This window comes from Hemitrygon akajei, chromosome 5 (assembly GCF_048418815.1).
Source record: "Hemitrygon akajei chromosome 5, sHemAka1.3, whole genome shotgun sequence".
Classification (NCBI taxonomy): Eukaryota; Metazoa; Chordata; class Chondrichthyes; order Myliobatiformes; family Dasyatidae; genus Hemitrygon; species Hemitrygon akajei.
Genome location: NC_133128.1, coordinates 123709705 through 123735726, shown reverse-complemented (window position 1 = coordinate 123735726; position 26022 = coordinate 123709705). Strand labels below are relative to the sequence as shown.

The following is a 26022-nucleotide window of genomic DNA, read 5'->3' as shown; positions in this document are numbered from 1 at the left end:
TTTCCCAAGGGTTCCATAACCTTAAACTCTCTTATCACCTCTGGGTTATTGCACAACACCCAAACCAGCACAGCCAATCTCCTAGTGGGCTCAACAACAAGCTGTTCTGAAAAGCCATCCCTTTGACATTCTACAACTTCTCTCTCGAGGTCCAGTACTGGCCTGGCTTGCCCAATCCACTTTCATGTTAAAATCCCTAACAATTATCATGACATTGCCTTTCTAACAAAGCCTTTTCTATCTCCTGCTGTAATTTGCAATCCACATCCTGGCTACTGTTTGGAGGCCTGTATACAACTGCCATCAGAGTCCTTTTACCCTTGCCACTGAGTGCATGTTCATGGTTTTCTGCTGTAGCCATCCACTTCAAAGTTCAATATGTTATGCATTCAGAAATGTTCTTCTGCACACCACTGTCGTAAAATATGGTTATTTGATTTACTGTCACCTTCGTGTCAGCTTGAACCAGTCTGGCCATTCTCTTCTAACCCCTCACATTAACAAGGCATTTCCACTCACTGGATGCTTTTTGTTTCTCTGTAAACTCTAAAGACTGTTATGTATGAAAATCCTAGAAGATCAGCAGTTACTGAGATACTCAAAGCACCCTGACAGGCATCAACAATCAATCCATGGTCAAAGTCATGTAGATTATTCCTAAAGTCCTCATTGAAAAGCTACAGAACCTGGGCCTCTGTACCTCACTCTGCAACTGGATCCTCCACTTGCTAACCGGAAGACCACAATTTGTGCAGATTGGTAATAACATCTCCACCTCACTGTCAATCAACACTAGCACATCTCAGGGATGTACGTACTTAGCCCACCGCTCTACTGTCCCATGACAGTGTGGCTAGGCATAGCTCAAATCTGTTGTTCAGTCGTTGAGTCCAACTCTTTGTGACCTCATGGACTCCTGCACACCAAGTCTTCTTGTTGGAACCTGTCTCTCTATAAGATCCCCCAAGGTGATACGCATTGTCTGAGCAATATTATCTATCCATCATAGCCTGTTGCCCTCTCCTTCTTTTACCTTCTGTTTTAACTAACACGAGAGTCTTCTCCAAGGAATCCTGTCTCCTCAAGATATGGCCAAAATATTTGAGCTTTTGTCTCATAATCAAGCCATGTGGTGAGCAGTCTGGCTGTATTTTGTCAAGAACTGACTTGTTGGATCTTCTTGCTGTCCATCAAACTCTTAACACTTTCCTCCAGCATCCAAGTTCAAAGGCGTTGTTTCTTTTGTTAATAGTCCAGCTCTCACAGACATACATCACAACTGGAAATACCATAGACTTGACTATACGGATCTTCGTAGACAATATTATGTCTCTGCTCTTCAGTATTTTCTAAATTGGCCATTGCTGCTCTCCCCAGAAGTAAGCACTGTTTAATTTCATGGCTGCAGTTACCATCTATAGAAATTTTTGAACTGAGGAAGACAAAATCCATCACTGCCTCTACTTCCTTTCCATTTATTACCACGGAATTAATAGGGCTGGTCGACATAATCTTGGTTTTCTTAATATTGAGCAACAAGCCAGCTTTTACACTTTCTTCTTTTACTTTGATTAGAAGCTTCCTCAGATGCTCCTCACTTTCTGCCATTTGAGTAGTGTCATCTGCATATCTGAGGCTGTTAATATTTTGTCCAACAATTTTGATTCCAACATTTGAGTCCTCTAGACCAGCATTCCTCATGATGGGTTCAGCATATAGATTAGGGTGACAGTATGCAGCCTTGTCATACTCCTTTCCCAATCTTGAACTAGTTTACTGTTCCATGTTCAGTTCTAACTGTTGTTCCTTGATCTTTGTACAAGTTTCTCAAAAGGCAGATCAGATATCCAGATATCCCCAGTTCTTTAAGGATTTTTCACAGTTTATTATTGTCCACACTGCCGAAGGCTTTAAAGTGGTCAATAAAACATAAATACTTTCCTGGAATTTCCTCGATTTCTCCATTATCCAGTGTAGGTAAGCAATTTGGTCTCTGGTGCCTCTGCCTCTTCTAAAACCAGCTTGTATATCTGGCAGTTCTTGTTCCATATATTGCTGGAGTCTTGCTTGCATGATCTTTAGCATTATCTTACCAGCATATCTCTGAGGATCTAACCTGGTCCCAACATTTCGGTGCAGCTATAAAGGTGGCAAGACTGCAGCTAGAATTCATCAGGTGTTTGAGGAGATTTGGTTTGTCACCTAAAACACTCGAAAACTTCTACAGATGTACCGTGAAGAGCCTTCTGACTGGCTATAACACAATCTAGTATGGGGCAAGGGGTGGGGGGGGGGGCTACTGCACAGGATCAAAGTAAGCTGCAGAGTTATAAAATCAGTCAGCTCCATCATGGGTACTAGTCTCCGTCATATCCAAGACACCTTCAAGGAGTATTGCCTCAGAAAAGTAGCTTCCACCATCAAAGACCCCTCACCACCCAGGACAAAAATACATAAGAAATAGGAGCAGGAATAGGCCACCTGGCTATCAAGCCTGCTCCGCCCTTCAATAAAATTATGGCTCATCTGGCCACGGACTCCTCTTCACCTAACTGCCTTTACCCCATAACCTTTAATTTCCCTACTATACAAAGGTCTATCCAACTTTGTCTTAAATATATTTACTGATGTAGCCTCCACTGCTTCATTGGGCAGAGAATTCAACAGATTCACTACTCTTTGGGAAAATCAGTTCCTCCTAATCTCCGTCCTAAAATTACTCTCCCGAATCTTGAGCTATGTCCCCTAGTTCTAGTCTCATCTAGCAATGGAAACAACTTTCCTGCCTCAATCTTACCTATCCTTTTCATGATTTTATGTTTCTATAAGATCTCCTCTCATCCTTCTGAATTCCAGCATGTACAGTCCCAGGTGACTCAATCTCTCCTCGTAGTTTAACCCCCTCATCTCTGGAATCAACCTGGTGAACCTCCTCTGCACCACATCCAAAGCCAGTATATCATTCCTCAAGTAAGGAGACCAAAACTGCACGCAGTACTCCAGAAGTGGCCTCACAGTACCCAATACAGTTGCAGCATAACGTCCCTGCTCTTAAATTCAATCCCTCTAGCAATGAAGACCAACATCCCATGTGCCTTGATAGCCTGCTGCACCTGCAAACCATTCGCGATTCATGCACAAGCACTCTCAAGACCTTCTGCACAGCAGCATGCTGCAATCTTTTACTATTTAAATAATAATCTGATCTTCCATTTTTCCTTCCAAAGTGGATGACCTCGCATTTATCAACATTGTACTCCACCTGCCAGACCCTTGCCCACTCACTTAACCTAGCTATATCTCTCTGCAGACTCTCCGTATCCTCAGCACAATTTGCTTTTCCACTCAATTTAGTGTCATCAGCGAGCTTAGATACACTACACTAGGTCCCCTCTCCCAAATCATTAATGTATATATCATGAACAGTTGTTGACCCAGTACCGTCCCCTGTGGCACACCACTCACCACTGATTGCCAACCAGAGAAACACCCATGTATTCCAACTCTCTGCTTTGTATTGATTAACCAATTTTCTATCCATGCTAATACATCACCCCCAACTCTATGCATCCTTATCTTATGGATAAGTCTTCTATGTAGCAACTTATCAAATGTCTTCCGGAAATCCAAGTAAAATAACGTCCATCTATTCTCCTCTATCCACCGTGCTCGTTATATCCTCAAAGACCTCCAGTATGTTTGTCAAACAGGACCTGCCATTGCTGAATCCATACTGTGTCTGCCTGATGAATCCATTTCTTTCTCTTTCTTCTATAATGATAGCTTCTTCTTTAATGATAGCTTCAAGCATTTTCTCAACTACAGATGTTAAACTAACTGGCCTATAGTTATCTGCCTTTTGCCTACATTCTTTTTTGAACAGAGGCATGACATTCGCCTTCTTCCATTCCACCGGGACCTGCCCAGTGTCCAGAGAATTTCGGTAAATTGTCACTGAAGTCTAAACTATAACCTCTGCCATTTTTTTCAGTACCCTGGGATGCATTCCATCAGGACAAGGGGACTTGTCTATCTTTAGGCCCACTAGTTTGTTCAGCACTACCTTTTTAATGGTAGTTATTGTATGAAGGTCTTCACCTCCCATTGCATCCATATCATCTCTCTTTAGCATGTTAAATGTGTTCTCCACCATGAAAACCGATACAAAATAGTCATTCAAAGCCTCAGCCATTTCCTCATTACCCAATATCAATTCCCTCTTCTTGTCCTCCAAGGGACCTACGTTCACCTTGGCCACCCTTTTCTGCTTCATATAATTATAAAAACTTTTACTATCTGTTTTGATATTTTGTGTTAGTCTATTTTCATAATCTATGTTCCCTTTCTTTATTGCTTGCTTAATGGTTCTTTGTTGCTTTTTAAAGTTTTCCCAGTCTTCCAGTTTCCCCACTTGTCTTGGTGACTTTGTACGTACGAGCTTTAGTTTGAACCTTCATTTATTTCCTTAGTTAACCATGGCTGGCTCTGACCACCCTTACTGCCCTTGCTTTTAACTGGAATATACTTTTCTTGGGCACCGTGAAAAATCTCTTTGAAAGTCTTCCACTGCTCCTCAACCGTCCCACTAGATAGCCTGTGTTTCCAGTCTACGCTATCCAACTCCTCCTTCATCCCGTTATAGTCTTCCTTGTTTAGGTATAATGCACTGGTTTTAGACAAAACTATTGCACCCTCCATTTATATGAGAAACTCAGTCATACTGTGATCACTCTTTCCAAGAGGATCCCCAACTACAAGATTGCTAATTTTACCTGTCTCATTGCACAGGACCAGATCCAAGAAAGCCTTGTAGGTTCAGTAACATGCTTTTCAAGAAAGCTGTCACATATGCATTCTACAAAGTCCTCCTCAAGACTGCTTCGACCAACTTGACATGCCCTCTTCTCATTGTTACCGTCAGGAAGGAGGTACAGAAGCCTGAAGGCACACACTCAGCAATTCAGAAACAGATTCTTCCCCTCTGCCATCTGATTTCAAAAAATGGACATTGAACCCATGAACACTACCTCACAAATGGTTTTCAAATTTCTGTTTTTGCACTACATATCATAAATTAACTATTTAAGATACATTTATACACACATATGCACACACACACATGCCTTTTACCCTATATTTATCATGTATTGCGTTCTATTGTTGTCGCAAAGTTAACAAACTTCACAACATATTTCACGGGTGATATTAAACCTGATTCTGAAAACATTTCTTCCCCAGTCTGATGTTTGGCCTGAACAACAAATGAATGTCTGGACCTTGTCTGCATGCTTTTATGTATTGAGTGGCTGATTAGACATTCGCTTTAATGAGCAGGTGTACAAGTGTACCTGATGAAGTGACTACTGAGTGTACGTGACAATAATAAACCAGTTTACCTATTTAGCTTGATAATGAAAACCAGAGGGTCTACTATGACCATATAAGCTTTTTGACATAAATAACCATAAATAACAGATTACTAACAGAACTAACAGATGTACTTTTGCAGAGATGTTGATGTGAAGGCTGAAACAATTTCCCAATAATATTCGAGCTGTGTGCAAAAAGGCAAATTTGACACTCAATTTACAGCTATTGTAGATCAGTATAAACATTAGCAAACATTCCTTATTCTCAGCCATTATTACACATAACATACTTACTGTTCTTCCCAAACCACAGCAGCAGAAAGTATATCACCACCGAGCCCACCATGTTCTTCAGGTGTACTGACTCCTAGAAGACCTTGCTGTCCAGCCTTTTCCCAAACTTCTCGACTCACTTGGCCATCTTTCTCCCATCTGGAACAATAACAGTTATATACTGAGACACCTGATTCCAAGTGGGAGCACTGAATGTACATGATGTGTCTGCAGCACTTCACCATTTCTTGCACAGTTTTCTATTTGTTAATTCTTACAGCAATGACATCTCTATTCTCAGTTTTATTATAGTTTCACATATGGTATCACCTTTGCTGTTACACATATACATTAACAACTAGGAGCACAGCGGAGTGATGATGGCACTAAATAGCAACTCCTTTGCTTGGATCTTTGGAAACAGCTCTATTTCCATCTTTAATATCTTTATTTTCCCCTTTCAGGGTTTTTTTTTTGAAGACCCTGACCTGGAGTTGCACACTGACTACGGTTCTTTGCAGGAATGGGATCCACTCCTGGGGTTTCATAACCGGCCGTTGTTGTGTGGCACGTCAACGGTTCGGCCTTGGAGGCCTAGGATCTCAGGGCTCTGGAGAGGAGTGGATCAAAGGTGGGTGTCAAGGCAGGAGACCCGTGTGTCGTCGGGGGAGTTGGAATACCTACAGCTTGTGTGCCCAGATCTTTGGGCACAGAGCTCGAAAAAAGCGACATAACATATTTTTAACATCATAAACCAGCTAGTTGTTTGTTATATCTCCCGCTCACTGTGAAAACGAAAAGACCTCGTTCTCCCTTATTAGGGAGAGAGCGAGCCTGTGTGATGTTGAATACCGAGTAAAACACAAAATCTTTGGGGTAACTGCAAGCCTGTGTCTTTGCTGTTGCTTTGCTCATGCTTGAATGCTCAGTGGCGGGTGCCAATGCTTTTTTTTTTGCCAGTGGAGAGAGGGGAAATTGTTGCTTGCTGCCGCTTATGCATGGGAGGGAGAGGAGCTGGAGTGGTCTTTGGGGTTCTAACATTTAACTGTCATTCATTCTTTGGGGCACTCCTCTGTCTTTGTGGATGGTTGCGAAGAAAAAGCATTTCAGGATGTATATTGTATACATTTCTCTGACATTAGGTGTACCTTTGGAACCTTTGAGGATGGGAATATAGGAGATATGATTAGTAAGATTGAGAACTTAAGGTAAAGGAAGCATTAGGAGGCAGTGATCATAATATGATAGAATTCACCTACAGTTTGAGAGAGAAAAGATAAAATTAGATGTATCAGTATCACCATGGGGTAAAGGGAGTTACAGAAGCATGAGAGAAGAGCTGACCAAAGTTGATTTGAAGGGGACACCAGCAGGGATGTCAGCAAAACAGCAAAGGCTGGAGTTTCTGGAAACAATTCAGAAGCATCAGGATCAATACATAACAAAGTAGGGGAAACATTCAAAAGGAAGGATGAGATAACCATGGCTGACAAGGGAAGGCAAAAGCAGCATAAAAGCAAAAGAGAAAGGAATATAATATAGCAAAAATTAGTGGTAAGTTAGAGGGCTGGGAAGCTTTTAAAAACCAACAGAAAGCAACTAAAAAATTAGGGAATAAAAGATGAAATATAAAGTTATGTGAGCAAATAATATAACGCAGATACCAAAGATTTTTCCAGATATTTTCAGCATGGACTAGATGGGTCAAAGGACCTCAGTGACCTCTTGCATTAATCTTCACTGTGGAAGGTGCCAGAAATTTGAGTGTCAGGGGGCAGCAGAAATGAGTGTAGTTGCAATTACGAAGGAGAAGGTGCCTGGGAAGCTGAAAGGTTTGATGGTAGATAAATCCACTAGACCAGATTTACTATTACTACACCCCAGGATGTGCTGGCATTGGAGAGGGTCCAGATGAGGTTCACAAAAATGATCCTGAAAATGAAAGGATTAACATATGTAAAGTGTTTAATGGCTCTGGCCCAGAACTCGCAGGAGTTTAGAAGAATGGGGGGGGGGGGGGAATCTTATTGAAAGCTTTCAAATATTGAAAAGCCTAAATAGAGTGGACACGGAGAGGATGTTTCCTATAGTGGGGTACTCTAGGACCAGAGGGCACAGCCTCAGAATAGGATGTTCCTTTATAACAGAGCTGAGGAGGAATTTCTTTTGTCAGAGGGTGGTGAATCTGTGAAATTCATTGCCACAGATGGCTGGAGGCCAAGTTATTGGCTATGGAGATGGTGGCACGCATAGTCACAGCAGTTTCAAGCAAACGTTCTAAGATATAGCCGACAGCAATTTCTGACTATCATTATCAAGTGTATGAAGAACATTAAGAAATCTCAGCTTATTCTGACAGAACACATACCATCAGAGATCGCCATAACACTGGGGAAGCCAGGCACAAGCACCAGCCGGGAGATGCTGCAGACAGCACAACGAGAGGAAGCAGAAAGGTGGCAGGTGAGCCTGGAACAGTGCTAAGCTAAAAGCTACACTTTTCAAGACTCTGCTTCCAAGCGTTTTCCTTGAAAACACCTGATCGATCGCTAATAAAATGGATGAAATCAGACTGAAACTTACCATACAAAAGGAATTTACTCAACGGCTGTGTAATGATCTTCACTGAAACCTGGCTGGATCAAAATGCACCTGATGCAGCTATTGAGCCAGCAAGCCATCTGGCCTACCGAGCTGACAGAATGCAAGATTCAGGTGGTGGTTTATGGATTCATGTTAACAATGTCTGGTGCAGGTACTCTGACCCAGAGCTCCTGTCTGTTCCAGATGGTCACTGATGTCCCAAACTGGAATATCTCATGCTAAAGTGCATTGCAGTGGTCAACATCCCACCACGAGCCAACACTAAGTTAGCATTAGTACAGTTACATGATGCTATTAATGTCTGCCTAGCCTGATGGCACCTTCAACTTAGCTGGTGATTTCAATCAAGCCAGCCTTTAGACAGTATTCCCTACATTTTTGCAGGAATGTGAAATGCCCACAAGGGGCAACAATAGACTGGATCAGGTTTACACCAATATTGCAGGTGCATACAGGGCTTTGTCATGTCCTCACCTGGGACAGTCCAACCATCTGTCTTTATTTCTAAACCAACCTATAAAACAGTAAAAAGGAATGCAAAACCAATTACCAAGTCAGTGACAGAATGGCCTGAGGGAGTTGTCTCATTGCTTCAGGACTGCTTTGAGGGCACAGACTACAACCTGTTTGCATGCCAAGTAACGCATGATTCGTCATGCACCGTATCAAATACTATGTAGACAATGTCACCAGCAATAAAAACATCCATGTGCTCCCGATCAGAAGCCATGGATGAACAACAAAGTCCAGAACCTGTGCAGGGCTCGAGATGCTGTTTACAGATCCAGCGATGCTGCAGCATACAGTGAAGCCAAGTCAAACCTTAGGAGAGACATTAAAATCGCAAGGACAGATACAAACAACAGAAAGACACACTTCAATAACGCCACCAACCCCCGATGCATGTGGGAAGACATCAGGTTCATCACTGACTATAAAGGAAAGATCTCCTGCCCTGCAAACAGTGATGCCACACTAGCTGAGAAGCTGAAGAACTTCTTTGCTCGGTTTGGCAGGGACAACAGTGACAAAGGCCTCAACACCTGAGGAGGACACTGAGCACAGAACGTGAGATGCACTCTCTGCAGTATCAATAACACAGAGCAGTTGAACCAGACAGTGTACCCAGGGACTACGCTGACCAGTTGGCAGAGGCTTCTACTGAAATCTACAACCCCTCTTTGTCCCTTATTGCAGTCCTTGCATGCTTTAAAACATCAATCATCACACCAACCCCAACATGCCTCAACAACTGCAGACCAGTTGCACTTACCTCCATAGTTGCTAAGTGCCTGGAGAGACTGGTTATATCCCCTGTTACGAACACCACCCTGCTACTCTGACCAGCACCAAGTTTGCCTATAAGGCAAAGAGATAATCCGCAGACACCTCCTCCATTGCTCTCCGTATTGTACTGGAATAGCTGGAACAAAAGGACACCTACACCAGAATACTTTTTAGTGACTACAGTTCTGCGTTCAACACCATACTCCCCAACAAGTTGACAATCTGGAACTCAATACATCAATTTGCAGCTGGATTCTGGATTTCCTTACCAATTGCACCCAGACACTCAGAATGGACAAGTACACATCAATCTCCCTGACAGTGAACTCTAGTGCACCGCAGGGATGTGTATCAAGTCCACCCCGTTACACTCTTTTCACTCACAATTGTAACCCTGCCTATACCACCATCTCCATCCTCCAATTTGCAGACAACACCAAAGTGCTGAATTAATTACAAATAATAAAACAGCATATAAAGAGGAGGTGCGAAAACTGAATGGTGCGATAATCATTACCTTTTACTCAACATAAAAAAGAAAACAAGTAAATAATTATCGACTTCAGGAAATCAAGGTAGTGTGAAAAAGCTCCACTCCTCAAACAGTGAAGCAGTGGAAAGGGTCTCCAGCTTTAAGTTCTTGGGAGTGAACATCACAGAGGAGCTCTCTTGGACCACCGACACCTCCTTGATAGTAGAGAAGACTCAGCAGCGCCTGTGTGAACTTAGGAGTTTACATGAGCAAATTTGCCCAAAAAACTACTGGTGAACTTTTACTGATGCGCCACTACGCATACTGACCTATTGAATGACAGTATGGTACACTAGCTGCAACAAAATTGACCAGAAAGCACTTCAAATAGTAATCAGAACTGTACAGATCATCACTGGGACACAACTACCAGATATGGAAGCCACCTATAACTCACACTGTCTACAGCATGCTCACAACATCACGGTGGGTTCATCCCAGGCCAGTAATCACCTGTTCAATCTCCTACCTTCCAGCAGGAGATAGAGAAAGATCTCTGCGCAGACATCCAGACTGAAAAGCAGCTTTTTGCCTGGGGCTGTCATGCATCTGAACAATGCCCCCCCCCCACCTACCCATAATTCATAGACACTATGGACTATCTCCAAGTGCAATACACAGACATGTGCAATATTTGGATTTAAATGGGGCAGTTACCTTCCTTTGATTTCAAAGCTGTTTTTTTAATTCTCGAAGCTATTTTATATTTAATCAATGTATTTTATAACATTGTCATGAACAACATCAATGGGACAGGCACTGTTTCTCTTCATTTTAGAGATGCTTGTTTTTAACTTAGTTGAAACTTAGATGTCATTCTAAATAAATCACTTGTTATTTTAAATGTCGTCATTGTGTTTTTAGTAATTGAATTGCCAGTGTGCTGTTTTGCACTGGATGGAGTAGCATTGCAATTTGTTGTCCTGAACAATGAAAATAAAGCTCTAATGACTAAACATAGTCTAACTATATTTCATGCAAAGGTAAATACTAAGGGCATCAAAGGTTAAGGGGAGAATGAAGGGGAATGCGGTTGAAAGGGATAATAAAACAGCCATGATGGAATGGCGGAACAGACTCGATGGGCTGAACGACCTAATTCTGTCCCAAAGTCTTCTGATCTTATGAATGCAAATGACACAGGAACTTGTGGTGCTGTAGATAATGATGAAGGTTGTCTAAATTGAATAAGGATCAGATGGAAAGTTAAACAGAGGAAGTGGTATTTAAACCCGAACTGAAAGTGATGCACTATAGGAAATAAGGATAGGACATATATAATTGGTAGAGCACTAAGGAATATTGACAAACAGAGAGCCCTCAGGGTTCAAGTCCATACTTCTCTAAAACAACAGGTAGTGTTGGAAACCACTGTTTTTAAAATACTTGCTATAAGATATTAAATTAATTAATGTAATACTATAGCTGTAGTTAAATCATATGTACATTTACTAAAGTTTACTTTAATCAGAATTTGTCCTTTTTTAACAAACTTCTGTATTTTGCACAGTATGTGGTGGTTTGTCCCCACTTACTGACAGAAAGCAGTACAGGAGTTAAACTAAGATTTTATCACCGTTCTAATTTTTCATTGGCTAAGTATTGGCACATTACGTATATGATATAATTGTGCAACCAGAGATTGGTTTATTTTATCTAAGAAATTTCTCTTATCTAGATTATAAAGGTGATGAATTTTACAGAGATCCATCTTTTATCTTTGCCTTCTTTGTTGTTCATTCTTCTCTGCTTCACTTCTCAGCTCTTTGTTTGTTTAAACTTTAAAATAAACAATTGTTAAGAATTAAGATAGCTCACCATTCTTGACTCCCAGAAGAACCCTAAGGATCAGAAAATAACAACAATTTGGCACCCGAACATAGGATAATTACTTGAAGAAAACTGAACAAAGAAAGGAAGTTTAATCGTGTATCAGGGAGGTAAAACAACTTCCTCCGTTCCTCAACTGTCCGAGAATAAATAACTTCAGTATATAGTTTAAAAGGAGGTTAAGAGTGAGTGGAGGCTGTATTTTATTTTTACCTGTGGTGGATCAGGTTAAAATGCTCATGGTTGTGCAACCTGAGGGGCCAGTATAAATTACTGAAGAAACCCAAAGTCCGATATAAGTTACAGCACAGTTGACGTTTTGGGCCAGAACTCTTTGGCAGGAGGGTTTTGGCCGGAAACATCAACTGTACTCTTTTCCGTAGATACTGCCTGGCCTGCTGAGTTCCCCCAGCATTGTGTGTGTGTTGCTTGAATTTCCAGCATCTGCAGATTTTCTCGTTTGTCTGATATATGTTGTCGGACAAGAAGCAGACAAAAGTTTAATGTACCGGATGATTGTTTGTTTCAGGGTTATAACCTGACATTATAGTCACAATGGGGTTGTGAGATTTTTGACGTCTCCTTAAGATTGATTCTAATACAACAGACCTGTGATTCCCTCAAGTTTTCAGATGGGAGAGAAAAGTTAACTGAAATCTTAAGCACTTATTTAAGTGATGCATATAAACTTGATCCTGTTGATAAAGAAATATGGAAGAAATTTGCTATCGATGCCAAGTCTAGTGAAGACTAGCCAACGGTGGCATGCAAAAGTGTGGACACCCCTGGTCAAAATTTCTCTTACTGTGAATAGTTGAGTAGAAGATGAACTGATCTCCAAAAGTCATAGTTAAAGATGAAACATTCTTTTCAACATTTTAAGCAAGATTAGTGTATTATTTTTGCTTTGTACAATTTTGAAGTGGGGAAAAAAGGAAAGGAGCACCATGCAAAAGTTTGGGCACCCCAAGAGATTTGAGCTCTCAGATAACTTTTACCAAGGTCTCAGACCTTAATTAGCTTGTTAGGGCTATGGCTTGTTCACAGTCATTGTGAGGAAGGGCCAAATGATGCAAATTTCAAAGCTTTATAAATACCTTGATTTCTCAAACCTTGTCCCAACAATCAGCAGCCATGGGCTCCTTTAAGCAGCTGCCTAGCACTCTGAAAATTAAAATAAATGATGCCACAAAGCAGGAGAAGGCTATAAGAAGATAGCAAAGCATTTTCAGGTAGCCGTTTCCTCAGTTTGTAATGTAATTAAGAAACGGCAGTTAACAGGAACGGTGGAGGTCAAGTTGAGGTCTGGAAGACCAAGAAAACTTTCCGAGAGAACTGCTTGTAGGATTGCTAGAAAGGCAAATCAAAACCCGTTTGACTGCAAAAGACCTTCAGGAAGATTTAGCAGAGTCTGGAGTGGTGGTGCACTGTTCTACTGTGCAGCGACACCTGCACAAATATGACCTTCATGGAAGAGTCATCAGAAGAAAACCTTTCCTGCGTCCTCACCACAAAATTCAATGTCAGAAGTTTGCAAAGGAACATCTAAACAAGCCTGATGCATTTTGGAAACAAGTCCTGTGGACTGATGAAGTTAAAATAGAACTTTTTGGCTGCAATGAGTAAAGGTATGTGTGGAGAAAAAAGGGTGCAGAATTTCATGAAAAGAACACCTCTCCAACTGTTAAGCACGGGGTTGGATCAATCATGCTTTGGGCTTGTGTTGCAGCCAGTGGTACAGAGAACATTTCACTGGTAGAGGGAAGAATGAATTCAATTAAATACCAGCAAATTCTGGAGGCAAACATCACACCATCTATAAAAAAGCTGACGATGAAAAGAGGATGGCTTCTACAACAGGATAATGATCCTAAACACACCTCAAAATCCACAATGGACTACCTCAAGAGGCGCAAGCTGAATGTTTTGCCATGGCCCTCACAGTCCCCTGACCTAAATATCAAAAATCTGTGGATAGACCTCAGAAAAGTAGTGCATGCAAGACGGCCCAAGAATCTCACAGAACTCGAAGCCTTTTGCAAGGAAGAGTGGGCGAAAATCCCCAAAACAAGAATTGAAAGACTCTTGGCTGGTTACAGAAAGTATATACAAGCTGTGATACTTGACAAAGGGGGTGTTACTAAGTACTGACCATGCAGGGTACCCAAACTTCTGCTTCGGGCCCTTTTCTTTTTTTGTTATTTTGAAACTGTAAAAGATGGAAATAAAAAAAAAGTAATCTTGCTTAAAATATTAAAAAATGTGTCATCTTTAACTTTATGCCTTTTGGAAATCAGGTCATCTTTCACTCGCTTAGCTATTCACAGTAACAGAAATTTTGACCAGGGGTGCCCAAACTTTTGCATGCCACTATATAAGTGATGTTGAAATGATATGTAGTCAGATCAGAAAGGTGTGGTCAAGAACTAAGAAGACAACTTGGATGCTAGCGACCTTAACAGAGCTGCGGAAGTGCAAGCATAACGAGATGCAAGAACAGACAGATGCTTTAAAAAGTGAACGCACTGATTTAGAAAATTAAAATGGTGAACGGTGCCAATGGTTAATCCCCAATATAGAATGGAAGTGACTGACTGCAAACAAAAGGCTTTAGATGATGTTTCTGAATATGAAGACAGTTTAGATCAGCTACTCAGGAGTTCAAGCAACAACTGAAGATAACATGGAAGAATCCATATACGGCTTTCTCAAGTTGACTTTCATGAATGGTTTGAAACCAGATGTTGCCAAAATGGTGAAGATAACAAGAGCAAATTGGAATGAAACTGTCATTTCCTACAGTGATCTGGTGCAAACTACCAAACAAGTGGAGCGGGATAACAAAGTCCAAATAAGGTGAATGAACTGTCTATGTCATATAACCAACAGAACAAGAAACTGGAATTCACAGCAATATGATTATTTACTAGTTGGAAATGAAAGTGATGTACTTTATTTGCTTGATTATCTAGCCTTCAAGGAATACAAAGCAAATATGGACAGGACACAATTGTAAGAGCAAGAAATGATTTACTTGGGACAGAAAATTTCCCAAGACAAACAGGAAATCACTGAAAATCATGTCAAGGCTGTTAAATCAACAAAACCACCTACAAAAGTCCAGAAACTTCCATCATTCCTGGGTTTATGCAACTATAACAGAGCGTGGGTCAATTCAAATGCTGAAATTGCTCAACCCATTACTGTTCTGCTGAAGGGCAGCTAGCATTCTGATAATCCTGTGACTTTAATGAAGAACATATGGAAACTTTTCAAACTTTAAAGACAATATGAAGTACTGCACCTGGAATCCCTGATACAAGAAGACTATCTACCCTGTACGTCAACGAGAAGCACGGCTACATGAAGGCAGTTTTAACTCAAGGACAGAGAGATTAGCAGCATCCTGTTGGATATTACTCTGCCAAATTGGATAATGTAGCCTTAACATAGGGTTCATGTCTATGAGCAGTGCAAGCAATTTATCTAGCAGTTGTGACTGTTTCTAACATTGCTCTGGATCAGACTTTAAAAGTTCGAAGTCCACATTCAGTGCATACTTTACTGACCATCACAAGTGACAGCTGCCCAGTGGTCCAAATGGTCCACTGTTCTTGAAGCACCTAATACCATCATCCAATGAGCAAGACTAGCGAATCTAGTTACATTGTTGTCAGTGGACATGGAAGACTATTCATGATCATGACTGTGCAAGAACAATAACATGCCAAGCAGATGCAAATTACCATAAAGAAGTGCCTTTGTTAAACCCAGATCTGATTCTGTTCACTGACGGCTGAACCATTGAGGGAGGAATTCGAATGGCTGTGGTCACAGAAAATGAAGTGATACCCTCAGAAAACATGGCTCCCAATATCCAGGCATTCCTTTTTTTTTCTTTCTTATTTTTTTAATAGGGATGTTAGGGGGGAGGGGTTAAGGGGAGGGGGGGCTGGGTAACATTTTTTTTCATACACATTTATTCTGTAACCATTTGAAAACAATAAAAAAAAAGTTTTAAAAAAAAGAAAACATGGCTCTTGGCACCTCTGCACAACAGGCAGACTAAAAGCTTTCATAGATATCTGCAAGTCAGCAGAAGGAAGATCAGCTAATATCTGATGGTTTCTTGTTATGCTTTCGGAGATGTTCAAGCCTTTGGAAACTTATAGAGACAAAGAGAATTTCTTACAGCCGTGGTAACTCCAATCAAGAATGACAAACTAGTACAAGAACCAATGGAAGTTATGAAACTACCATCAGAAGCTGCCATATTAAAATGTAAAGGTCACTCTAAAATGACCACACTGGAAAGCCATGGAAGTGCATTTGTAGATGTAACTGCAAAAAGAGTAGTGAAAGAAGGAATAAAGAAAATTGAAAAAAAAAATGGAAGAAAACCCAATACCTGAAACCATGAAAACCAAGGTAAACATTATGTCACAGACGAACATGCAAGATATTGGAGAAGTGCAAGATCAGTGCTCAAATGAAGAAAAGTGATACAGGATAGAAAATGGTGGATTATTAAACAAATATGGAGTATGGGGATACAGCAGTAGTCATTGACTGGTAGCCCCAGCTGAGCTGCCTCCTTATCTGGCACAACAGAGATACTCATTAGGACACATTGGAGTGCAGGAAATAGTCGACAGATTCTGCCAATGGTGGTGGAATCCAACGTTCAGGTTACAAGCTCAACAAACAGTTGAGAGATTATGACTTGCCAGGAAACAACCCCAGATAAATGGAGAAGCTAACTCAACCAAGTAATCCTGCCCCAGCTGTCCATTATTTTACATCTACCAGTGGACTATATTACTCTAACGAAGTGCCAAGGATATTCAGATGTTTCAAGATGGGTGGAAGCCATACCACGAAGAAAAGCTACTGGCATACACACAGCCAAAACTCTGAAGAAGGACTATGCTCCTAGATGGGGATTGCCATGCCACATTGACTCTGACCAAGGAACACATTTCACTGTTTGTCAAGAATTATGTCGAGTGATGAATACTGAATGGTCTTTTCATTGTCCACATCATCCAAAGTCCTCAGGACAAGCTGAAAGAATAAATTACGAGGAAAGTGTACCATGGCCTACAACACTTCCTTTGGTTTTATCCAGCATCAGGACAAACCCAAACAAGAAAACAAAATTGAGTCCATTTGAAGTGGTGACGGGGAAACCTATGACAATACCAGAAGCTCTCGATCTCAGAGAAGCTGATATACACATTATGGATAACAGCTTAATTGATTATTGTGTGAAATTAACCCAAGTTGGTCAGTCTGCTTCCCAACAGGTTACTGTTATTGAAGTGGTCCATCAGGAGGAGGACACACCTTGATATCTAGCGAGTAGGTCCTGGTCAAGAAACCACATAAGGAACCCCTCAGAGCTCAGTGGGAAGGTCCTTACCAAGTACTGTTAATTACCAATGCAACAGTTAAGGTAGAAGGTTAAAGTAAGTGAGAGAACTAAGTGACTCCAGAGTAAAACAAGTAATGTGTAAGACTTCAAGCATGAAAATAATTATTGGACATTATAGACTTTATTTTGCTGTTATTATATATCTGCCTGTTTACCTTTCTCATGATGTGCCGGTAAAAATGAATATGCAGTACTATAAATGCTTCTGAGAAGTAGTTTTCGATTACTCTGCAACGTAGATACTTTAAAGTTTTTTTCCAGCTCTGAATTTTCAGATCTGATTCTGCCAGGATCCCTTACAGTAGTGGTCACCAACCTTTTTAAGCCCAAGATCCCCTACCTCGGCCTTAGTGAAAGGCAAGATCAAAATCGGTTAGTCATATGCATGCGCACCAGGCAGAAAAGACCAGAAGTAAAACCCCACAACCCAGAAGTAGAAATAATGTATGTACACCAGGGGTCACCACTCTTTTTTGCACCGCGGACCAGTTTAATATTGACAATTTTCTTGTGGACCGGCTGACCGGGAGGGTTTAAACACAACCGGAATACAGCGATACTCGAAGCAGGTTCCTTATGTCCAGTCTATTCCACAATTTAGTTTACATGGCTCTCAGCACTTAGCTTCTGTCCCGCCTGCTCACGTTTTTTCTGCTGAAAAAACTCAGTGGGTTTGTCTTTAAGTGCAGGGTGCTTGGACTCAAGGTACCGAAGCAGTTTTGAGTGCTTCACTGCCTCATTAGACAGCCTTGGGACCCGAACTCCAGCCTCCCGCCCGCCGCCAGACGCTTTGGCCAGGTGCGGCTGGTCATGGGTGGGGTGAGAGGATTAGGTAGGTCCCCATGCCAGGGCCGCGGCGGTCGCAGTCCGGAGAGAGCGAGCCCACACCCCCCAACCCCAGTAGGTAGGTAGGATCTATCAGCCGACAAAAGTTTGTCTCGAGGGATGACTTTCAGTAGATTGCAGCGCGGTAGCTGCTCTGCTACTTACAAAACCCTGAGCCCGAATTAGGTCAGCTGCGAATATTTTAGCACCGGGTTCCCCACAAACATTCAGTGTGCTAAACAGGTTTAAATCAGCACCCATCTGTCCGCACTCCAGGCCATTATCAACTGCACTTCTTGCCGGCCGCGCAAGGCCAACCAGTGATCCCTGGTGCGAAGGTATCACTGCGTTTAGGCGACTAATGACCTTGTGTGCATTCAAGTTCAACAGTGAGTGTGACAGGGAATGAGGAAAGGTGCAGCTGACTCATATCGTTTCATATCGACAAATCATATTGTTTCCTCGCGGCCCAGTGGTTGGGGACCACTGAAGTACACTGTATGGTGCGGGGGAGCTACGCGCATGTGCACTGGGCAGAAAGAACGGAACTAAAACCCCGCAACCCGGAAACAATCTCTCAACAGTATTTGTGTATTTATATTTATTTTTTTTTCGGGATCTACTGGGAAAGTCTCAAAGATCGACCAGTCGATCGCAATTGACGGGTTGGCGACCACTACCTTACAGAGTCAAAGTGGGGGAGAACTGTTGGAAAACATTTTTTTAAAAATAAAAGATAAATTAATGTACGACTAATGTTGTAGTTAAGTCATCTATACTTATACTAAAGTTGAGGTTTAATCATAATTTGTATTTTTTGAACAAACTCATGTATTTTGCACAGTATGTGGTGGTTCGTCACCACTTACTGGCAGAAAGCGGTATAACAGTTAAACTAATGGTTCATCACCTTTCTCATTATAGCACATTATCCATGTGATGTAATTGTTCAATCAGTCATTGGTTTATTTTAAGAAATTTCTTTCATCTTGATTATATTGGTGATGGATTTTTCAGAGGTGCCATCTTTTACTTTTGTCTTCTTTGCCATTCATTCACCTCTCTTTTGTTTCTCAGCTATTTACTTAGTTTGTCTTTCAATCTTTTTATTAATATTTAGAATATTATGAATGAGATACAATTCAAATAATGGTAAGGGATTACAAATATATAGACTCCCATTATACATAAAGTAATACATAAACAATGAATAGAGCATAAGTAAGTTTCCCAAAACATAAACCGTATAGTATATATATGAACAAGGTAAGTTTAGATATTTCATAATATATAGTGTAAAAAAGAGAAAAAAAAATCTATCTAAGAAAGTTAGCTAATCTACTAATCTAGTATCAAGAAAAAGAACAAAAAACAAAGAAGAAAAAAAAATAAAAAAAACTTTTAAAAAGAGAAAAAAAAAAGGGCTGTTCATAGTATCTCACGAGTATACATAAACATCAATGACGTCAACTCCGATCCTCTCAACATACATACGATTAAAGCTGAAAAAAAACAATAAGCCCGGCACAGGGCCATTACATCATATGAAAATATTGAATAAATGGTCTCCATATCTTTTCAAATTTAATAGAAGTATCAAATACAGCACTTCTAATTTTTTCTAAATTTAGACATAACATAGTTTGAGAAAGCCAATGAAATACCGTGGGAGGATTAATTTCCTTCCAATTCAACAAAATAGATCTTCTAGCCATCAAAGTGAGAAAAGCAATCATTCGACAGGCGGAAGGAGATAAGTGAAGTAAGTCCATCATCGGTAAACCAAAAATTGCGGTAATAGGATGGGGTTGTAAATCAATGTTCAATACCGCCGAAATAATATCAAAAATATCTTTCCAATATTTTCTCAAAAGTGGACATGACCAAAACATATGAGTTAAAGAAGCGATTTCTAAATGACATCTGTCACAAATAGGGTTTATATGAGAATAAAAATGAGCTAATTTATCCTTGGACATATGGGCCCTATGTACAACCTTAAATTGTAATAATGAATGTTTGGCACATATAGATGATGTATTAACTAATTTAAGAATTCTATCCCAATTCTCAATAGGAATAATAAGATTAAGTTCTCTTTCCCAATCATTTTTGGTCTTATCAAAGGGCACTGAACGTATCTTCATAATTATATTATAAAGTTTTGATATAAGCCCTTTTTGAAAAGGGTTTAATTCAAACAAACTTTCCAAAGTATCTGAAGACAGAGAATTTGGGAACGAAGGAAGTACCGTACTTAAAAAATGCCTAACCTGTAAGTATCTAAAAAAATGAGATCTAGGCAAATTATATTTATTAGCTAGTTGCTCAAAGGACATAAAACAGTTGTCCAAAAATAAGTCGGAAAATCTTAATAATCCCTTAGTTTTCCAAGCCAAAAAAGCATGATCTATAATTGAGGGATGGAAAAAACAATTAGATACAATAGGACTATTTAACATGAATTGAGTCAACCCGAAAAATTTCCGAAATTGAAACCATATACGTAAGGTATATTTAACTATCGGGTTGTCAATTCGCTTCGGCAATTTAGAAAGAGCAAAAGGGAGAGATGTCCCTAAGATAGAACCCAGAGCATAAGCAGAAACCGATTTGGTTTCCAAACTCACCCAATGAGGGCCAAAAGGACCATCCCATTCTTTCAACCAACATATCAAATATCTAATATTAACTGCCCAATAATAAAATCTGAAATTGGGTAATGCCAACCCACCATCCTTCTTTATATTTACTTAGTTTGTTTCGTACTGTTTAGTCCAGCTGAAGGGTCTCGGCCTGAAATGTCAGCTGTACTCTTTTCCATAGATGCTGCTGGGCCTGCTGGGTTCCTCCAGCACTTTGCATGTGTTACTTCCAGTACTTGCAGATTTTCTCTTGTTTGCTTACTATGTTTGTTTAAAGTTAAAAATAATGATCATTAAGAATTAAGACTGCCCACCAAGGTTAAAACACTAACAGAGATCCAACAATAGCTGGTGCAGAAGGTATATGACATACTTGCTTTATAAGTTGGAACACAGAATATAAAAATTGGGAGATAATGTTGCAACTTTGCAGAACACTGTGCTCATCATATCTGCAACAATATTGATGGCTGTTCACAGATAAATAGATAAATAAATGTATAATTTCTTAATTTATTTATTTTTGTCCACTGTGAGTTATCTGATATGACAATATATAATGCTCTTTGAGAGTACTCCCTGTAATCTTGCTCCTTGAAAGTGGGGAGGGGTGGGGGTTATAAGGAATAGGGTAAAAGAAAAGAAGTTGGTGCCCAGTTAACTTGGATGCAGTAATTTGATGTCTATGCATGCTCACTCACAGGACTAAGATGACTGCAGTCAGAATGGGAATCTTGGTTTATGTCTCTTTCTACTTTCCTCATCTACACTCCTATATGCCACAAATTACAAACTAGCCTGAACTGCATGGAGCAAAGTAGTCATAACAGAAGATTTTGATTTCCATCCAGATTAGATAAAATAAATGATCTCCTGGTTGAAAAATAGTGAATTTCAAGAGTTTTCAGGACAATATTTTGCAAATGATTTTCCTCAAAACAACAAAGATTAGGATATATTAGATCTGGTGTTGTTCAAAGAACCCAGATTTGGTTAAACCTTAATTGTGCATTAACGCTTATCTAAAAGCAATCACAATAGTTTTACTATTGATTTCAAAAAGGGGAAATGCAAAACAATTACTGGAAAAAAACTGAAGTTCTAAATTTGAAGACTGATGCCTGTGATTTAGAGCAAATTTGCAAATTATTAGAGTGGTGGGAGGTTTAGATGTTAAAGCATATAACCTTACTAAAGAGCTAAGCAAAAATGTAAAACTTTTAAGATTATGTAAATAAGATTAAAGCATACATCAGTCATGGTAACAGGGAGAGAGAAAAAAAACAAGAAAGTGCAACTAGCATTACAAAATGCAGGTGTGAAAAGAAACTCTAAAGGATATCAAAAGCCACCTTGCATTCTCAATATTAGAGAAAGGTAAGCACAGTAAACTCCAGAAGTTCAGTATACCCTGTTGAGATGAGATAGGGACACATCTGTCCTCGCATGTGAAGTCAGCTCTGGGAAACTGGAAGGATGAGATAAAGAGAAGATCCGACAGCCAGGGAGACTGTTCTGCAACACTTTGTGGAGAGTGAAGAGCATCACAAGTCACAGTAGTCAAGGTCACCTACTGCAACCAAGGGCCCAGTTTGTGATGTCTACTCGTACCAATGGACCTGGATTTCCAAGGTCAAGATAGCACAACTACCAAGTGCAACAGCTTTTATACTTCAAAAACCCTCCCACACAGGTCTGCTGTCATTGTTGGATACAACTGACAACCAACAAGGATGAAGGAGAGGTCTGAGTACTTGTACGTTTAAGCCCATTTTGATATATTAAACATATGAGTTGAAGCTAACTGGGTCTCTATCTCCTTTTAAAATAACATGGAGAAAAACGGTGAAATACAGATGTGTTCGGAAATCAACATCCAGTAATATAGAATATCTGTTAGTCTGGCGCCAAAGTATTAAGGATATGGGATGTTGCACTTTCAGAGATTATTGGATCATATGTTATGGGCATAATTAGGCTACTTGGCCAATCAAGTCTGCTCCACCATTCAATGATTATTTGTTGCAACACCATTCTCCTACCTGTAAATCATATCCCTTTTCCAATCAAGAACCTATCAATCTTTGCATTAAATAGACTAAACGACTTGCCTCCACATCCCTGTGGCAATAAATTCCAGATTCACCACACACTGCCTAAAGAAATTTCTCATCTCAGTTTTAAAGTAAGGTTCTTTTATTCTGTAGCCATGTGCTCAGAATCTAGACTCTTATATTAATAGAATATTTCTATGTTCATTCTATTCAAGCCTTTCAGTATCTTGTTGGTGTCAATGAGGTCCCACATCCTTCTGAGCTCCCGAGTACAAGCCCAGATAGATCAAACACTCCTCAAATGTTAAGCCTTTCATTCCAGGGATCATTCGTGTGAACCTCCTCTGAACTCTCTCCCGGGCCAGTACACCTTTCCTCAGATAGAGTCCAAACCGCTTACAATATTCCAAGTGTAGTCTGGATCAATGCCTTATGAAACCTCAGAAGTATAACCTTTGCTTTTATGATGTAGTCCTTTCAGAATGAATATTAACATTGCATTTGTCTTCTTTACCACTGACTCAACCTAAAAGTTAATCTTGATGGACTCATGAATTAGGATTCCCAAGTCCCTTTGCATCTCCGGTTTCTGAATTTTCTCTCATTTAGAAAATAATCTAGACCTTGATTCTTCCTACTGAACAGCATAATTCCAAACTTCCCTATGCTGTGTTCCATCCGCTACTTTGCTCACTATCCCAGCTTGCCCAAGTCCTTCTGCCAAATCCCTCCCTCCATGTCCCCCCAACTACCAAGTCTGCAACTTGGTCACAATGCCATTAGTTCCTTCACTCTACCATATATAACTGAAAACAGTGGATGTTAAATAATTATATTAACGATATTGAGAAAATCACTGAGCAATGTCTGTTCCTGAAATGCACTGACAATTGAAATAAACTCCATTAATTCAATTATGCATCTTGAATGATCTTTGAATGCAGGTTTATTCCTGAAATTAGATGATCTCTGAAATGATGATTCATTACAGAAGTAGACAATGGCTAAACAGCCTTTCATTAAGACCATAACCATAAATATGCAAGACATAGGAGCAGAGTTAGCCCACTCAGCCCGGTTTATCAATCCTTGATTTATTTCCTCACCTTGCTAATCAAGAATCTATCAACCTCCACTTTAAATATACCCAATGACTTGTCCTTCACAGTAGTCTGTGACAATGAATTCCACAAGTTTACCACCCGCTGACAAAAGAAACTCCTCATCTCTGTTCTAAAGGTGACATCCTTGCACTCTGAGATTGTGTCCTAGACATCAATGCTATAGGAAACATCCTCTACATGACCATTCTACCTAGGGCTTTCAATATTCAGTAGATTTCAATGAAATTCTCCCCCCTTCCCCCCCCATTCTTTTCAATTCTAGTGAATGGCCTATCAACCATTCCTCATACATTAACTCTTTCATTCCCGGGTTCATTCTCATGAACTTCATCTGAACCCTCTCCAATGCCAGTATATCTTTTCTTAGATAAGATTAAAATCTAAGATTACCTTTATTTGTCACATGTACTTCAAAAGAGTGACATGCGTCATTTGTATTCGTGACTAACACAGTCTGAAGATGTGCTGGGGGCAGCCAGTGAGTACTACCATGCTTATGACACCAACATAGCACACCTACAATTTACTAACCCTAATCCACACATCATTTGGAATGTGGAAGGAAACCAAAGCACCTAGAGGAAACCTACAGGATTACAAGGGAGAACATATGAATTCCTCATAGACAGTAGTGAGAATTAAACTTCAATCACTGACACCGTAAAGCGTTGTGCTAACCACTATGCTACTCTGCCAATATGTGCCCAATAGCTATGGATTCCGTTCTTGAATATTTTACAGATTACACAGTAAGGGTCAAAAATATAGTAAATATTTCAGCTTGTGTCATGAGATATATTGAAATTATAACTGGTGGTGAGTTTGTGCATTCTTTAGTGCTCAAATCAAAAAAGATTGTGAGCGTCTAAGACAGCCTGCAAGGAAGTTCAAACAGACTTGTTGCTTTACTAACTTATTTCTAATTCTGATCTGTTCATTGCAACTGATCTCTAAAGTTCAGAGCATGGTAGGGTGCCTGAAAATGAATAAAAACGTAAAATGGCAAATTCCTCCTTCACAAAGCAAAAACTGTAAACCCATCACAAGATATAATCATTCAGAAGTATGCTTTCTGTTATGAATTGCAATAGAACTTACTGTTAGCGAGCTGATAGTCCCAATTGCTTTGATGTCACTGTTTTGGAGCTTCTTCGTCTACCAAATAAGTTAGTAAAACTAACACCGTGACACTAATGCTTACTACAGTGGCTACAGCCTGATAAGGGAAAGTGAAGCTACCAATGCTACAAGAGCTTAAGACAGGCCAGGAATCAATTGCTTATCAATGTGATTTGGACCAGATAGCTCTGGGACCTAAAGCATGAAGATGTCCTGAACGATTTGCTGAACACAATGCTGCAATATCAGTATTCAATCCACACCTCTCCTCCTTGCAATACAGATGAGTCACTATCTGACTCGCAGACTTACACTTGACCATTCCATTGTATCACCCTGGGGACACTTAACATTGGAGCAAGGAGTCCACAGTGTTTGGTGTTACTGATCATCACCATTCTTAAACAATAACTGTTTCTCTTTTGGAAACTGTTGCCTTACCTCCTGATACTCCTAGCATTTATTTTGGACTATCAGAATCTGAAGGATTTTGCTTTTGCATAATCTTTGTCTGCCAGAATGCTACATTTCCTCCAAATACAACAAATTCGGGGGTGGGGAGCTACTGCCTTTGCCCAGTAAATTCGACTGTCATTCATCCAGAAACCGTTAACAGTTAGTTTTATATTCCCATATTTCATTACATCACAGTACGAAAGATTGAGTCCAGATTCAGGGTCCTGAATTGAAATGTCAACTGCCCATTTCCCTCCATAGATGCTGCCTGACCAGTGTGTTTGTGGTGCTTCAGATTCCAGCATCTGCAGTCTGTTTCATTTTGCTGCTCCATTGAGAAGTACCTCCAAAGTATCTCTACCATGCAAAAGTTCTCCTCCTCTCTTCAACAAGAGTTCTGTGAACTCACTGCTCCCCTGTGGTCTCTACTGCACTGTTGTGCTTCAATCATGTGTTCAGCTAGACTCACT

General features: G+C 40.2%; 1 protein-coding gene across 2 annotated transcripts in view; it reads right to left on the bottom strand.

Moving 5' to 3' along the window:
* acadl (acyl-CoA dehydrogenase long chain) overlaps nt 1–26022 on the bottom strand; it is a 107164-nt gene that overhangs the window by 70729 nt on the left and 10413 nt on the right. For both annotated transcript variants that reach the window (XM_073046360.1, XM_073046361.1), the window contains exon 3: nt 5664–5801. In XM_073046360.1, the coding sequence (XP_072902461.1) occupies nt 5664–5801 (138 nt within the window). The remainder of the gene's footprint in view (nt 1–5663; nt 5802–26022) is intronic.